The sequence below is a fragment of the Giraffa tippelskirchi genome, chromosome 8 (genome assembly GCF_054371585.1).
Source record: "Giraffa tippelskirchi isolate mGirTip1 chromosome 8, T2T-mGirTip1v1.2.pri, whole genome shotgun sequence".
Classification (NCBI taxonomy): Eukaryota; Metazoa; Chordata; class Mammalia; order Artiodactyla; family Giraffidae; genus Giraffa; species Giraffa tippelskirchi.
Genome location: NC_137282.1, coordinates 82,564,906 through 82,582,186, shown reverse-complemented (window position 1 = coordinate 82,582,186; position 17,281 = coordinate 82,564,906). Strand labels below are relative to the sequence as shown.

Here is a 17,281-nt window from a genome sequence, read left to right as displayed (position 1 = left end):
TCTGACATATGATAGCTCATTGTGGTTTTGATTTGCATTTCCTAGATGATTTGTGATGTTGACCATCTTTTCATAAGCCCATTGGCTATTTGTATGTTATCTTTGGAAAAAATGTCTGTTCATGTCCTGTGCCCAATTTTAAATTGGTTTGTTTCTTTGATATTTAGCTGTATGAGTTCTGTTAATATTTTAGATATTACTCCCTTTTCAGAGAGAGTATTTGCAAATATTTTCTCCCAGTCTGTAGGTTGCCTTTCTGTTTTGTTGTTGGTTTCCTTGACTGTGCAAAAACTTTCAGGTTTGTTGTAGTCTCTGTTTATTTTTGCTGTTGTTATACTTGCCTGAGGAGACAGATCCAAAAATATATTGCTGAGATCAATGTCAGAGAGCCTATTGCCCAAGTTTTCTTCTAGGAGTTTTACAGTTTCCGGTCTTACATTTAAACCTTTACCAGATGGTTGGATGGCATCACCAACTCAATGGACATGAGTTTGAGCAGATTCTGAGAGAGAGTGAGGAACAGGGAAGCCTGGTGGGCTGCCATTCATGGGGTCGCAAAGAGTCGATCACAACTTAGTAACTGAGAAACAGCAACAGACGGTTTTGAGTTTATCTTGTGTATGGTGTAAGAAAATGGTCTAGTTTCCTTCTTTTAAATAGCTGTCTAGTTTTCCCAACACATTTTGTTGAAGAGACTATCTGAAACACAAAACAGAAACAGACTCATTGACACGGAGAACAAACCAGTAATTGCCAGAAGAGAGATGGGTGGGAGATGGGTGAAACAGGTGAAGGGGATCAAGAAGTACAAATTACCAATTATAAAAATAAGTCAGTGATGGAATGTACAGCACAGAGAGAATCATGAATAATGTTGTGTAGCTTTATATGGTGTGTAGTGTATAAAAATATTGAATTACTGTAGTATACACCTGAAGCTAATATAACATTGTAAGTCAATTATAGTTCAATTAAAAAATAAGTAAAATAAAGGTGAACTGTGTAAATAAAAGGGAAAGTTTTGTCTTTATGGCAGTTAACATTCCTCCCCATTCTGAAATTTGTGATGCAGTTTTCCTGAGCCTCTTAAAAGGTTAAATTGGTTAAGATACAAAATAAGTAAAAATTTACTCCTCTTTAAAAAACCTCACCATTTAACTCATATTGGCTTCAATCCTATTCTTTCGTCTTTCATATTTGCATTCTTTCAATGCAAATGTGAAAAACCTATGTAAAATTATTTATGGTATTTTGAAATAATCAAACTATAAAATTTGTAACTGTTATTTTGTGGTGTATGTTTTTCTATAGGTTGAACCTGTGGGTCACATTGAACTGTCTTCTGGCCCTGAATCTGAAAAAACATTCCCTTCAAAAACCATTAGCATTTCTGAAGAAGGTTTGTGAGGGGTCTGGGGTGAGACTGAAGCCTTTCTTTGGAAGGATAAGTATTGCCTTTTGGGTGTGCCAGAAATAGTCTTCTTGTGTGAGCTGAAGCCATCGGTCCCCTTATTTTTAGATGAGGATTAGTTTTGTGATAATGTAATTGGCTCCCACCTCAGGCCAATTTATTTCCTGAGAAGCTGATGCTGTAACCTCCTCTGGCCTCTGCACCAGAATGAGGCAGTGTGGGCTGGACCTTAGTTCTGTGACTCCACACCACTGGCCGCACAACCACTGAGAATCACACAGATCTTGTGCTGAGGTGGTGGTCTATCTGCGGTCATCAGAGGAGCCAGAACCTGAAGTTCAGATTCAGTGGCCTGGCAATGGTGAAGTTATTAAGCTTTTGTATTTCTTATTTTAAGAATGAGAATTTGGGTAGTTTTTAAAATGTCTACTGAATCTATGGTTGTTAATATCTATATTCTCTCTTTCATTTAGTCTAGTCAGCAGTTTAATGCATTTTGCCAGAAAACAGGGTTTGGTTTATTGATTCTCTCGATTGTTTCTTAGTGTTCTTTTTCACAAATTTCTATTCTTAGCTTTATCATTTCTTCTGCTCTTGGAGGCTTACTTTGTGGGATTTTTCCTAACTTCATACTTCGTTTTTTTCTAATAAATGCATCTGAGGTTGAACATGTTTCTTCAAGGACCCAGATAAGGGTGCTGCTGTTAGGTATTCAATTTGTATTAAGACTTCTTCTTCAGCTCGTAAAAAGACTTTTTAGCTTCCAAATATTATGGGACTTGGGCTATATTTTTGTAATTTATTTCCACTTTCATTGTATTGTGATTAGATGACTGTATGATAATACCACTCTTCAGTTCAGTTTAGTTGCTCAGCTGTGTCCGACTCTGCAACCCCATGGACTGCAGCACACCAGGCTTCCCTGTCCATCCTACAGCCTTGATGTACTCCTTTCCCGATGAACTTGCTCAAACACATGTCCATTGAATCAGTGATGCCATCCAACCATCTCCTCTGTCATCCCCTTCTCCTGCCTTCAATCTTTCCCATCATCAGGGTCTTTTCCAATGAGTCAGTTCTTTGCATCAGGTGGCCAAAGTATTGAAGCTTCAGCTTCATCAGTCCTTCCAATGAATATCACTCTTAGATATTTGTTAAAATTTCCCTTGAGGCTTAGGATATATAGTCAGTTTTTGTAAATATTCTATCCCTTATCATGACCATCCTTGCGTGAAATGTTCCCTTGGTATCTCTAGTTTTCTTGAAGAGATCTCTAGTTTTTTCCCATTCAGTTGTTTTCTATTATACCTTTGCACTGTTCACTTAAAAAGGCTTTTTGTCTTTCCTTGCTATTCTTTGGAACTCTCCATTCAGTTGGGTGTATATTATGTGGTTGAGGCTATGGGTGTATCTTACATAGTTGAGACTATGTTATAAAATGAATATAGTTAATGATGATTACTTTTGTTGAATTTTATCTGTTTTATCATTAAGCATACAGCCTTGATGTACTCTTTTCCCGATTTGGAACCAGTCTGTTGTTCCATGTCCAGTTCTAACTGTTGCTTCTTGACCTGCATACAGATTTCTCAGGAGGCAGGTCAGGTGGTCTGGTATTTCCATCTCTTTAAGAATTTTCCACAGTTGTTGTGATCCACACAGTCAAAGGCATTGGCATAGTCAATAAAGCAGAAGTAGATGTTTTTCTGGAACTCTCTTGCTTTTTCGATGATCTAGCAGATGTTGTCAATTTGATCTCTGGTTCCTCTGCCTTTTCTAAAACCGGCTTGAACATCTGGAAGTTCACAGTTCACGTACTTTTGAGGCCTGCTTGGAGAAGTTTGAGCATTACTTTGCTAGCGCGTGAGATGAGTGCAATTATGTGGTAGTTTGAACATTCTTTGGCATTGCCTTTCTTTGGGATTAGAATGAAAACTGACCTTTTCCACTCCTGTGGCCACTGGTGAGTTTTCCAAATTTGCTGGCATATTGAGTGCAGCACTTTCACAGCATCATCTTTTAGGATTTGCAATAGCTCAACTGGAATTCCATCATCTCCACTAGCTTTGTTGATAGTGATGTTCCTAAGGCCCACTTGACTTTGCATTCCAGGATGTCTAGCTCCAGGTGAGTGATCACACCATCGTGGTTATCTGGGTCATGAAGATCTTTTTTGTATAGTTCTTCTGTGTATTCTTGCCACCTCTCATTTAATATCTTCTGCTTCTGTTAGGTCCATACCATTTCTGTCCTTTATTGTGCTCATCTTTGCATGAAATGTTCCCTTGGTATCTCTAATTTTCTTGAAGAGATCTCTAGTCTTTCCATTCTATTGTTTTCCTCTATTTCTTTGCACTGATCACTGAGGAAGGCTTTCTTATCTCTCTTTGCTAGTCTTTGGAACTGTGCATTCAAATGGGTATATATTTCCTTTTCTCCTTTGCCTTTAGCTTCTCTTCTTTTCTCAGCTATTTGTAAGACCTCCTCAGACAACCATTTTGCCTTTTTGAATTTCTTTTTCTTGGGAATGATCTTGATCCTAGTCTCCTGTCCAGTGTCACAAATCTCCATCCATAATTCTTCAGGCACTCTATCAGATCTAATCCCCTGAATCTGTTTGTCTCTTTCATTGTATAATCGTAAGGGATTTGATTTAGGTCATACCCGAATGGCCTAATGGTTTTCCCTACTTTCTTCAATTTCAGTCTGAATTTGGCAATAAGGAGTTCATGATCTGAACCATAGTCAGTTCCCAGTCTTGTTTTTGCTGACTATGTAGAGCTTCTCCATCTTTGACTGCAAAGAACATAATCAATCTGATTTCGGTGTTGACCATCTGGTGATGTCCATGTGTAGAGTCTTCTCTTGTGTTGTTGGAGGAGGGTGTTTGCTATGACCAGTGCGTTCTCTTGGCAAAACTCTGTTAGCCTTTGCCCTGCTTTGTTTTGTACTCCAAGGCCATATTTGCCTGATACTCCAGATATCTCTTGACTTCCTACTTTTGCATTCCAGTCCCCTATAATGAAAAGGACATCTTTTTTGGGTGTTAGTTCTAGAAGGTCTTGTAGGTCTTCATAGAACTGTTCAACTTCAGCTTCTTCAGCATTACTGGTCAGGGCATAGACTTGGATTACTGTGATATTGAATGGTTTACCTTGGAAATGAACAGAGATCATTCTGTCGTTTTTAAGATTGCATCCAAGTACTGCATTTCAGACTCTTCTGTTGATTATGATGTCTACTCCATTTCTTCTAAGGGATTCTTGCCCACAGTAGTAGATATAATGGTCATCTGAGTTAAATTCACCCATTCCAAAAAGTTGGCTTAAAACTCAACATTCAGAAAACTAAGATCATGGCATTTGGTCCCATCACTTCATGGGAAATAGATGGGGAAACGGTGGCAGACTTTATTTTTGGGGGGCTCCAAAATCACTGAAGATGGTGACTGCAGCCATGAAATTAAAAGATGCTTGCTCCTTGGAAGGAAAGTTATGACCAACCTAGACAGCATATTAAAAAGCAGAGACATTACTTTGCCAACAAAAGTCCCTCTAGTCAGAGCTGTGGTTTTCCAGTAGTCATGTATGGGTGTGAGAGTTGGACTATAAAGAAAGCTGAGCACCGAATTGAATGCTTTTGAAGAATTGATGCTTTTGAACTGTGGTGTTGGAGAAGACTCTTGAGAGTCCCTTGGACTGCAAGGAGATCCAACCAGTCAATCCTAAAGGAAAGTAGTCCTGAATATTCATTGGATGGACTGATACTGAAGCTGAAACTCCAATCCTTTGGCCACTTGATGTGAAGAACTGACTCATTTGAAAAGACCCTGATGCTGGGAAAGATTGAAGGCAGGAGGAGAAGGGGACGAAAGAGGTTGAGATGGTTGGATGGCATCACTGACTCAATGGACATGAGTTTGAGTAAGTTGCAGGAGTTGGTGATGGACAGGGAAGCCTGGTGTGCTACAGTCCATGGAGTCGCAGAGTCGGACACGACTGAGTGAAATATTGTTAAGTAATTACTTTTTTATTCTCAGTAATGTTGTTTAGACTCAAAGTCAGTTTTGTTTAATATGTCCATTTCTGCTTTCTTTTGCCTAGTATATCTTTTTTGATACTTATTATTAAAAATTTTAATGGTAAATTTCAGGCATATTTCTGTAGAAGACAGAATAGTATAATTAACCTTCATGTACCCAACAATCACCTTTTACAAGTATCAACTCATGGCCAATCCTGTTTTATATATCCCACCCACTCTTCCTACCTTTTCCTGAATTATTTTAAAGCAAATTCCAGACAACACATTATTTTATCCATAAATATTTTAACATTCTCTAAAAGACAACATTATAATAACATATCATAATAACATTATCACCTCTTTTTTTTAAAAAAAGTCTTTATATTGTCATGTACCTAATAAGTGTTCAACTATTGCCAGTTGGCTCATTTTAAGAAATAGTTTATTTGTTCTAGTTGGAGTCCAGATAAGGTCTATACATGGTAATTGATTGATGGCTTATAATTCTGTTTTAATTTCTGGGTTCCTCTTTTTTCTCTCTTTTTCCCCTTGTAGTTTATTTGATCAAGAAACTTGGTTGTTTGTCCTGAAGTATTTTTCAGGGTCTACATTTTGCTAATTGAGTCTCTATGGTGTCATTTACATGTTCCTCTGTTCCCTTTATTTCCTGTCATTAGACATCTCTTTACTTTCAAGCTGAGTGACTGTGTTATAGATGTGTTCAGCAAATATGGCTAGATTTCATTATTCTAAATAGTTACATAATTTGTGTTTTAATCATATGATATAAGCAGCTATTTATTGTGATTACTGATACATTTGTGCTTACTTCTATTATCTTATTTTGTGCTTCCTATTTACTCTATCTTTTATTTACTTTTTGTCCTTTTTTCTTTCCTTCAATTGGATTGAGTTTTCTGTATCCTCTCTTTCCCCCTCTATTTGTTCAGAAATTATACATTCTATTTTTATTCCCTTAGGGCATATTCTTAAATTTTCAACATTCAGAATTGAGTGTTGAGATGAATATATTTACCTCACAAGCAACATAAGGACTTAGGTTAGAGCTTTTAGAACTGGTAATCCCAGGTAGTTCAGTAGTAAAGAATCCGCCTGCTAATACAGGGGACACAGCAGATAGGTTCAGTCCTTGGGTCAGGAAGATCTCCTGGAGGAGGAAATGCCAACCCACTCTAGTATTCCTGCCTGGAAAATTTCTTGGACAGAGGAGCCTGGTGTGCTGCAGTCTATGGGTTCACAAAAATTTGCATGCGACTCTGCGCACATACACACATGCCTCGTCACATCTTCTCTGATATTGTTTTCTAATATTTTAGATCTGTACCTTGTTTCTAACCTGTTCACTTAGTCTCCTTTGTCTTTTATTTTTATATGTCTGTTCTAATTTGAATTTATCAGCATGTTTGCCAGTTTATTTCCCCTCAGTTGCTTCTTTTTTTCAAAGAAATTGTAAACTGAATGATGTACATATGTAAAAAATAAATATATTAGACCAAAACACAAGTTTCATCAAATAACACTTGTTATTCCCCAAGGTGCAGTCTGGCATTTTCTCTTTTGTGCTGTCATTGCCCAGAGTTGCTCCTTGCATCCACTTCTTTGAGGACTGTTTCCTTCTTCCTTCCTTTATTAGTTCTTTCAACTAGAGTCTGTTAGTAGCAAATTCTCCCAGTCTTTGAAAATAGTTTTAATTTTACTACAATTTGTGAGTGATGGCTTGTAGCTGAGATCAGAATTCTGGGTTGCTGCTTATTTTCCCGTAGTCTTTTAAGATATTATTCCATTTTCCATTGACATTTCTAATTGCTGAGTTTATAATACCCACGTGATGTCTAATTGCTGTTCTTTTATCTCTGATCACTTTTGCAGTTTTCATCTTTATTTTTGGTTTATTTTGCGTTTTGCTACGGTGTGTTTAGATGTATAGGAATGGCTTGTTAATTTGCAGTTTTAACACTGGGAAGTTTTATCTGGTTTCTTTTGGAGTATTGCTTCCTCCCCATTCTTTCTGTTCCTTTTTCTGAAGCGCTTGTTAGAGGTATGTTGGAACTTCTCAGTCTATTCCCTGTCTTTTAACCACCCCTCACGTTCTACCTTTTCTCTCTCAATGATGTGCTCAGGATGTTTCCTCAGAACTCTTTCTGTTCATTTAGTAATTTTCTCTACTGCTGTGTCTTCTTTGCTGTAGGATTTTAATTTTGGTGACTACATTCTTATGTCCAGAAGATTTATTTCTTTTTCAGATCTATCTGCTCTTTGGATTTACTCTGTCCTTTTCTTTTATTGTGGTTTCTATACCTTATTTTATCAGTTTAACCATTTTAGTAATATTTTATGCCCTTTCAGGTTATTTTATTTCATGTGTACATATTTTCAATTATCAGATGTGTATACTGACTCTGGGTTGCTTATTCCTTTGTGTGAGGTGTAATTTTTTATACTGAGCTTATTTAGGGGGTAGTTCTGCTAGGTTGTGTATGTTTTTCTTTGGCGTGATTTTGTATTTACCTCTTGCTGTTACTGAAGTAGAAAAAAATGGGGACAAGTTTTTATAATCATTTTTTGGCTTGGAGTTGCTGTACCACATAGATAGTATAAATTCAGATCCCACACCTGCCTGTAGTATAGCAAGACAGGGGTGGGTATCTGTTTTCTCAGAGTTAATTTTTATTTTTTTCCCATCCACTACCCAGGGAGATAAAAAAGTTTGCTATTTCTCCAGGGCAGAATTTTTGTTATCCCCACTTTGTGGACAGAACTGTCCTTCAGCGTTCTAAGCCACAGGAAGGTCGCTCAGTTCCTCTCACTGTGTCTGCAGGAACCACATCTCCTGTTCCTCCTTGGACTATACCAGCAGCATTGTCCAGTTCAGTTCAGTTCAGTCCCTCAGTCGTGTCCGACTCTTTGCGACCCCATGAACCACAGCACACCAGGCCTCCCTGACTATCACTAACTCCATAAGTCCACCCAAACCCATGTCAATCGAGTCGGTGATGCCATCCAGCCATCTCATCCTCTGTCGTCCCCTTCTCCTCCTGCCCTCAATCTTTCCCAGCATCAGGGTCTTTTCCAATGAGTCAGCTCTTCGCATCAGATGGCCAAAGTATTGGAGTTTCAGCTTCAACATCAGTCCTTCCAATGAACACCGAGGACTGATCTCCTGTAGGATGGACTGGTTGGATCTCCTTGCAGTTCAGGGGACTCTCAAGAGTCTTCTCCAACACCACAGTTCAAAAGCGTCAATTCTATGGTGCTCAGCTTTCTTTATAGTCCAACTCTCACATCCATACATGACTACTGGAAAAACCATAGCCTCGACTAGACGGACCAGTGCCCAGATTTGAATTCCTTTTTATTTTATGACACCAGGAGACTTATTTTATTTACAAGTTTGATTGGTTGTGTATGATTTTTTTTTAATTTACCATTTCTTCTGTGTTTTATACAGGTAATAAGCCTATTCAGTGCAGCTCCATCTGATGTCTTTTCTGAAATTGATAATAAATTTAGTAGTTTTTCTTACTATGAGACAGTTTAAACTTTAAATACTATGTTAAATTATTTTATTATGTAGTAAGTAGAAAGTTATGAGAATAATGTCTTTTCCATGTGATATTTTTCCCATTATTATTATTTTCTTTTTATTGTAATATATACTCTGGGTTAATGCACTTCCTGACTTATATGAATAAAGAAGATCGGAGGGACAAAGAAGAGATTTCAGTAACGGAAACTTACCCTAGCCAGAAAACCTGTGTGCTTCCTTCAGCTGATTCAGCCGTCAGCCTTTCCAGTGACCAGAATGTGACTTCTCTTGGTATTGTTCTTAACTTTTTTTCCTTTACTCTTATTTTCCAAGATACTGTTACTGAAGAGTCCTTACTTTACTGGGAATATAGTCGTGAAGGATTTGTGAAACCATTGTAATATTCATAAGTTCCAGGGAAAAGAAAGTTAAAAATTGTGCCATTTACACGAAGAACTACATTATTGTGTCACTTGCATAAGATACACGACAAGATGTGTCATATCTCTGTGTAACTCAGGCTCCTCTGTCCATGGGATTCTCCAGGCAAGCGTACTAGAGTAATTGCCATGCCCTCATCCAGGGGATCTTCCCGACCCAGGGATCAAACCCAAGTCTCTTACATCTCCTGCATTGGCAGACGGGTTCTTTACCACTAGTGCCACCTGGGAAGCCCTGTTAAATACATAGCAACTGAAACATTATAGTATTGCACTGGTATATTATACTATAATACTATACTATTTGATTTTTATAAAAATTGAGAAATTAAAACTCTGCCAATTTTAAGAGTTTTGATTTGGAAACAAAATAATGACTGTGACTTATTGGGCCTCTTCCACATGCCACACATCACTGTTTCATGTGTGTTGACCCTGTTGTAAGCCTGACCTGTGACCTAGCTACCATTATTCTCCCATTTTACAGTTGAGAATATTGAGTCTTAGACAAATTCAGGGCCATTGTTCATTCTGTTTCTTTTAGAGCTGACAGTTCAAAATGCTATTCTTTAGTCGAAGGCAATGGCATCCCACTCCAGTACTCTTGACTGGAAAATCCCATGGACGGAGGAGCCTGGTAGGTTGCAGTCCATGGGGTCGCTAAGAGTCAGACACGACTGAGTGACTTCACTTTCACTTTTCACTTTCATGCATTGGAGATGCAACTGGCAACCCACTCCGGTGTTCTTGCCTGGAGAATCCCAGGGACAGCAGAGCCTGGTGGGCTGCCGTCTATGGGGTCTCACAGAGTCGGACATGACTGACGCAACTTAGCAGCAGCAGCAGCAGTCCTAAGTGATATTTTGTGTCATAATAATAGCAGGGCATACTACCTATCACAGTTGAAACTCTAACAGTGGCCTTGAAATACCTTTTTTGCCCTCAGATACTAATGGTCAATAAGGATGATTTTATTGAATGTTTGCAATATGTTCTATTACCATTATTAAAGTAATATAAGCAGTTAAAAATGCTATTTTTAAATGGCATTGCTGTTATTTAAATAAAAACTATTAAGCTGGTTTTAAGCTTTGTATTTTTTCTCTAAAACTCTTTCTAGATTCTGTTCGTATTTCAGTCATCATCATATAGGGATAATCATTTTTATTCACTGAGTTGTTGTGAAGATTAATTACTGTATGTAAATCATTTAGCTGAGAATCTGTTTGATTCCTATAGATTCTTGGTCACTGGTATCTTTCCTCTTATGGAAGGGAGAATTGAAAAATGAAGTTAAAGAGGCCTTAGTGGGTTCTGATTGTACCTGAGAAGTTTAAACTCCATTTTATACTTGGGAATCACTGACAAGTTTTGAGCAGGAGAGGTTTGGAAGAAGACTAGGATGGAGGCCTAGGTTAGTTAGTGAACTTTTAAATTAATGTGACCTGGGCAGTGATGAGCGTCTGGACAGTGTTGTGGGAAAGGAGAAGAAATGAGACATTCTGAACTAGGCAGCTGACGATACTCACTGACTAAGTGGATGGATGGGTGGAGAAGGAGAAAGCAAATGGCTGGTTAGCATTGTCAGACCAAGAGCAAGGATATCACCAGGTCTTAATGTCAAACTCTAGAGAACCTTCAACCAAATGTAGCATCTAAGGTGATATTCATATCATATTTAAGACCTAGCTTTTGATAAGCAAGTATAGCTTGCTGAGAGGTTTAGGCTTAAAAAACAGAAGTAAGAGCCTTTTCCTTATTTATATAGTTAAGAGTCTAATGGAAAATGGGGAAATGCTCAGGACCAGCCTGAGAAATATCACCCATCAGAGAGCAGGAGGAACCCATCCCACCCAGTGAGGGAAGCAGATGAGCAGCCTCTGGTGAAGGGACTTTCAAGAAAAAATGAATCGCTAACAGTTTCACAGGCCACCAGAAAGCCAAGAAAGAAGACTGAGTTTTTTTGAGGACTTTAAGACCTATCAGTGTAGGAGGTATTTCTGATAAGTGAAGTCGATGATAAGGCTGAGTGTCACCATTTGGCATTTTTTCAAAAAGGAATTGTGACTATCAAGGAATGAAGCTGATCTGTTGTGTTTGTTAGTAAATTATAAAGGCCATCCCAAAGAAAAAAATCCAAAGATGGTTTGAAAATGAAGGATAGAATCTTCCTACATAACTACTTTTAAAAGTTGTTATTTGACTATTAACACTTTCTTGCCTTTTGATAAAAGGAATCATTTTATCAAAATGATTCATTTCTTAGATCTTTTATATCTGATTAGTCTATATTTAGAGCTTCCCTGGTGTCACAGGGGTAGAGAATTGGCCTGGCACTGCAGTAGACGCAGGTTCAATCCCTGGGTCAGGAAGATTCCCAGGAGAAGGAAATGGCAACCCACTCCAGTATTCTTGCCTGGGACGTCCCATGGACAGAGGAGCCTGCGGGGTTACAGTTCTTGGGGTCAGACATGACTTAGCAACTATATAAACAAGTCTATACTTATACCATTATTGAAGAACTCACAAAGGACCAGACTCAGAGACCAAAGATAATGTGAAATTCTCAATTTGAGGATTACAAAACAAAAAATGTGCTTAAGAAAGCAAAATTATTTAATATTAAAAACATGTGGATGTCTAAGTCTTAGAGGCAGGGTGGGTTTATCTTGGTATAAGAAAATCTTAAGGAAATGTTTTTGAGAAGAGATGTCAGGACACTTTTCTCTCTGTTAACTCAGTTCTCTTTGATGGTTAAACACAGAAAGCTGAAAAGGCTATGTTTTGCTTTAAAGACATGTTACTAATACTGGACAAGGTTTAAAAATCACCCTTTGGGTCATGTTCTTCCATGTAAAGGCTTTTGGGATTAAATTAGATGTTTTCCCCAAAGTATTCCTTTCAGACCATCAGAATTTTTTTTGTTTTCTTTTCTTTTTAGTAAATCACACCACACTATTCTAAACCGTGTATGAAGCAAAGTAGAGTCTACCTCCTAACATGTATTGTTCAGGGTGCTCTGGATAGAGAAGTAATAATCTTAAAATGTAGACACTATTCACCACCAAATGGAGGTTTAAATATATTTCAGTTTCTGATATATAATTTCTAGATCAGGCCAATAATTTAAAATAGAAAAAAATAACTGACCTGAAATTTTAATTGATAGTAATGTTTTTTTTTTTTTTAAAGGTGTGAATAACAGTGATGAATTATTTGAAAGGTAACTATCTTAATTCATAGTTTTACTTGCAGTTAGGTACAAATCATATGTTCTGGAAATTTTGTTGTTCATATGTATGTAAACTTTAAACCATATATTTTTTGTGGGTTAAAGGAATATAATTCCCATTGGAAATGGGATCTTTTAAGAAACTGATGATTGTTATGTTGTATCTCTCTTACTGTTTTAGAGTAGGTAGTTATAGTATTTGCTGCATTTTCTTTTGCTACCTATGTATTAAATTGCAATAGGCAGGACAGATTAGAAGCTGTCTTCTAGGCCTTACGTTTGCTCCTTTGAGAGTCCATATGAAGTTGTCAATTACTGATGATTAGGCTTTTCCACTGAGGATTAATGAGAATAAAGCAATAGAATGAAATTAGTTATATGCTTATCATTTTTTGTGTTCATTTACGCCCTTGGGGCAGAGAAGGCAATGGCACCCCACTCCAGTACTCTTGCCTGGAAAATCCCAGGCACGGCGGAGCCTGGTGGGCTGCCATCTATGGGGTCGCACAGAGTCGGACACGACTGAAGCGACTTAGCAGTAGCATGCCCTTGGGGAGCATAGTTTTAAATGCTAATTTTTGCTTAATATAAGTGAGTTGTGGATACTGATTTATATTTCTCATATTGCATTTGGGAATGAAGTGTTTTGGTAGATCCACTCCAGATGAGTGAACTGACTGATATTGCAGACATTATCAATGACCTTATAACAAAAGACGGAGTTTCCAGTGAAGAGCTCGGCCTCACAGAGCAACAGGCTAGGAGCATCTCCAGGTAATCATTGAATAATTCATTTTTAACCTGTTTAAAATGTTTATGGTTCAAAAGTATTAAAAAAATGGCCATTGTTTGGTGATGTTTTAGGAAACAGATTCAAAGCTTACATAGATTCTTTTTCTCTGTTAATCGATTTTGTGATATTTATATGTCATTCCTCCCCTTTCTCCAACAATCATAGACTGGCTTCTGTAACTAATACAGCACATCTATATCTTGAGTTTTCTGAAGGTCTCATCACTCTGAGTACAACATAAATATAATCCTGTTTCTTCTTAAAGTAATTAATAATTTAGTTTATAGTACTTTACCCTAGACATGAACCTTTAGAATACATTTTAAGTAGCTTTTCTTAGAAAGTTATGTTAAAATGTTTTTCCTTGTTGCCTTTCCTGGGCCGTGAACTGGTTTTTGATAGAATAAAGGCTGCCTCTTCTACTAATGCTTCTTTGGGATACATACACCTTTTGGCTTATTAATTCATTGGGGGTTGGATGGATAGGATACTCTCTGCCTGGCACATCCCAAGAGTCCAGACTCCCAGAAGAAAAGCAAGTGTCTAGTATAAAACCACACTGTCTCTATCCATAACCCATCTTCATGGTTAGAGTGGTGTCTTCCCATGCTGGGTGTTTTGAGTTGGCCCGAATTGCTGTCTCACAGCACCTGTTTTCTTGGGCCACGGTTAGTACTCTCTGTGTAGAAGCCAGGATGGGATTAGATGTACAAAAGCTGTATTGAGAAAAGGCCTGTGAGGAAGAAAATCAGAAGTGAGGCATCAGACCACAGTGCAGGTCAGGCCCCTCCCTGTGGAGGAGAGAAGGCTGAGTCAGTTAAGTCCAGAGTTCAGTGTGGTTCTAGGAAAGCTTCAGCTGGGTCAGTGGTGAGACGTCAAGCCAGAGTCAACATCAGCGGAGTCCTGTCTCTTATAGGTCAGGGCCAGCCACAGCATCCCTGCCATGCTCCTCATTAGCTCAGGTTGGACCCTGGGAAGTACAGCCTGGGCAGGAACCTGAGGCCAGATCTGCATCCAGGAGGGCTGCAGTTTAGAAGTCATCTCTGTGTTATAAGTTTTGGAAGTGATTGAGATGGTCCAGGAATAGATCGATGAAGAAATCCAAAACAGAACCTTTAATAACATTCATATTGGTGGTGAGCAGAGAAGGATGCCCAGTGTAAGAGGCTCTATTGTGTTTTGAAAGTGAGAAAAAGACCCAGGTAATAGAGAGTTTAAAGCAGAAAGGAGAAGCAGTTGCAGCAGATATTATAGAGAAGTCCAGTAGGATGAAGACTGAAGAGGCTCTTGGTGACCTGAGATTGTTGTCAGTGGATTTTAGGGGACAGATTGGAGGAGATTGACAAGACATCATAAGCATATGACTCTTCACGATGAGGCAGAATCTTTCCAAAGAAATAGTATTTCTCTATTGGAATATAATCGCTTCACTTTTGTCAGTTTCTGCTGTACAGCAACATGAATCAGCCATGAAAGTGAAAGTCACTCAGTTGTATCTGACTCTTTGTGACCGCATGGACTGTAGCCTACCAGTCCATGGAATTCTCCAGGCCAGAATACTGGAGTGGGTAGCCATTCCCTTCTGCAGGGGATCTTCCCAACCCAGAGATCGAACCCAGGTCTCCTACACTGCAGGCGGATTCTTTACCATCTGAGCCACCAGGGAAACCCAAAAGAATACTGGAGTGGGATGCCATGCCCTCCTCCAGGGGATCTTCCCAGCCCAGGGATCGAACCCAGGTTTCCTGCATTGCAGGCAGATTCTTTACTGTCTGAGCCACCAGAAAAGCCCATATGTATACATATATTCCCTCTCTATGGAGCCTCCCTCCCACCCCTACCCCCAACCCTACCCCCGATTCCACCCCTCTGGATCATCCCAGATCACTGACCTGAGTTCCCTGTGCTATACAGCAGTTTCCCACCAGCTATCCAATTTACACATGGTAGTGTATATTGGAAAAGGAAATGGCGGCCCACTCCAGTATTCTTGCCTGGAGAATCCTGTGGATGGAGGAGCCTGGTAGGCTGCTGTCCATAGGGCTGCACAGAATCAGACACGACTGAGGCGACTTAGCATGCATGCATGCATTGGAGAAGGAAATGGCAACCCACTCCAGTATTCTTGTCTGGAGAATCCCAGGGACGGAGGAGTCTGGTGGGCTGCCATCTATGGGGTCGCACAGAGTCGGACATGACTGAAGCGACGCAGCAGCAGCAGCAGTGTATATATATCAATGCTACTTTCTCAATTCGTCTTAACCTGTCCTTCCCCAACTGTGTCCACAAGTCCATTCTCTACATCTGTACCTCTGTTCTTGACCAAATATGTTCATCAGCACCATTTTTCTAGACTTCACATATATTCATTAATATACAATATTTGTTTTTCTCTTTCTGACTTACTCTGTATGACAAGTCTCGGGATTCATTCACATCACTACAACTGACTCAATTCCATTCCTTTATATGACTGAGTAATATCCCATTGTATGTATGTACCACATCTTCTTTATCCATTCATCTATCAGTGGACATTCAAGTTGCTTCCATGTCCTGGCAATTGTAAACAGTGTTGCAGTGAACACCGGGGTAACATGTATCATCTCCGTAACAAATTTAAAATCAAGTGATGCATTGCTGGTTAAATTTCTCAGGATTCAGCATCCCTCTAGTAGACGTCCACAAAGAACTGAGAAGGAGAGGAGAGAGATTCAAGTCTGGATGAAAAGAAAACGAAAAGAAAGAATGGCAGAGTACTTAAATCAGCTGGCCGAGAAGAGACGGCAAGAACATGATCCTTTCTGCCCCAGGAATAACCCAGTAAGTCTGCAGTATCAAGGGTAATGGAATTACCACAGAATATGTGTAACTTTTTCCTGGCAGGTATTCAAGAGAAGGATGAACATAGTTTGGAATCATTTATTATTTGATAGAAAAGTCAGCATTTTACTTAAGTCAGGGAAAATTAAAAAATTACCTTAACAAAATGTAGCAAGGGATTACAAACCATGTTTTATTCAACTGTCTTAAATATTTCTTCTCCCTGAGGCTAATTATGGCTCTAACATTTTAACCATTGAATGAAGAGATCAAGGGATTGGGTGACCAACTGAAGCCACTCCCTTAATTTTCAATGAAAGTCAGTAGCAGTCGAACAACTTGACTATGTATAGTAAAGGCATTTTAAAAATCAATTTTCTCTCCGTAAGTTGTCTACAAAAAAACCTTTTTAAATATGGTCCAGTCATGTACCAACAGAACACTGGCACTTCTGTGTGTGTTTCAGCTCTCCTTTAAACTGTCAACATTTGTTTACCAAGTCCGGACTATGGATATCACCATGGCTAGGTCAGAAGTGTTTTTCTTCAGAAGATGAAATAAGGCAGTATTACTTTGATGATTACATACCTATGAAACTCACATTTACATTACATCTGGATTATAGTATATCTTTTACTTTGTAATCTGAAATAAATATAATACTTCATTTTTTTTCACCATCATTAGGGAAACACATTTTATAAAATAAGTGAATTTTCCAAGTAAGATTGTCACATTTAAGCACCAAATGTGCAAAAGTAGGTGAACTATTACTTAATGTCATTTATTTACCTGTGTCTGGAGAGAGCATGCTGACATTAGATAACATTTCGTTGATAGCTCTGGAGACATGATAATGACCTTCAGAGCTACTTGAAGACCAGGACCTTACAGAGTGTGTGTATATGTGTGTGTATTCTTCCACCCCATGGAGGGTGAGGTCCCCTATCACCCTCCCATCAGCCAAACAGATACCCCAGATGGTTAGAATTATATCCAGATTTAGAAT

The 17,281-nt window shown here is 38.7% G+C and overlaps 1 protein-coding gene across 15 annotated transcripts in view; it reads left to right on the top strand.

Moving 5' to 3' along the window:
• The window catches only part of CPLANE1 (ciliogenesis and planar polarity effector complex subunit 1), a 99,302-nt gene that overhangs the window by 69,295 nt on the left and 12,726 nt on the right, over positions 1–17,281 (top strand). For 9 of the 15 annotated variants that reach the window (XR_014062729.1, XM_081522021.1, XM_081522012.1 and 6 more), the window contains exons 44-48: positions 1,312–1,399; positions 9,153–9,275; positions 12,617–12,647; positions 13,299–13,430; positions 16,107–16,272. Coding sequence is in view for 14 of the 15 variants with exons in the window: in XM_081522021.1 (XP_081378147.1) it covers positions 1,312–1,399; positions 9,153–9,275; positions 12,617–12,647; positions 13,299–13,430; positions 16,107–16,272 (540 nt within the window). In the remaining variant the exon portion in view is untranslated. The remainder of the gene's footprint in view (positions 1–1,311; positions 1,400–9,152; positions 9,276–12,616; positions 12,648–13,298; positions 13,431–16,106; positions 16,273–17,281) is intronic. The other 6 variants (XM_081522014.1, XM_081522020.1, XM_081522011.1 and 3 more) reach the window with 1 other exon arrangement.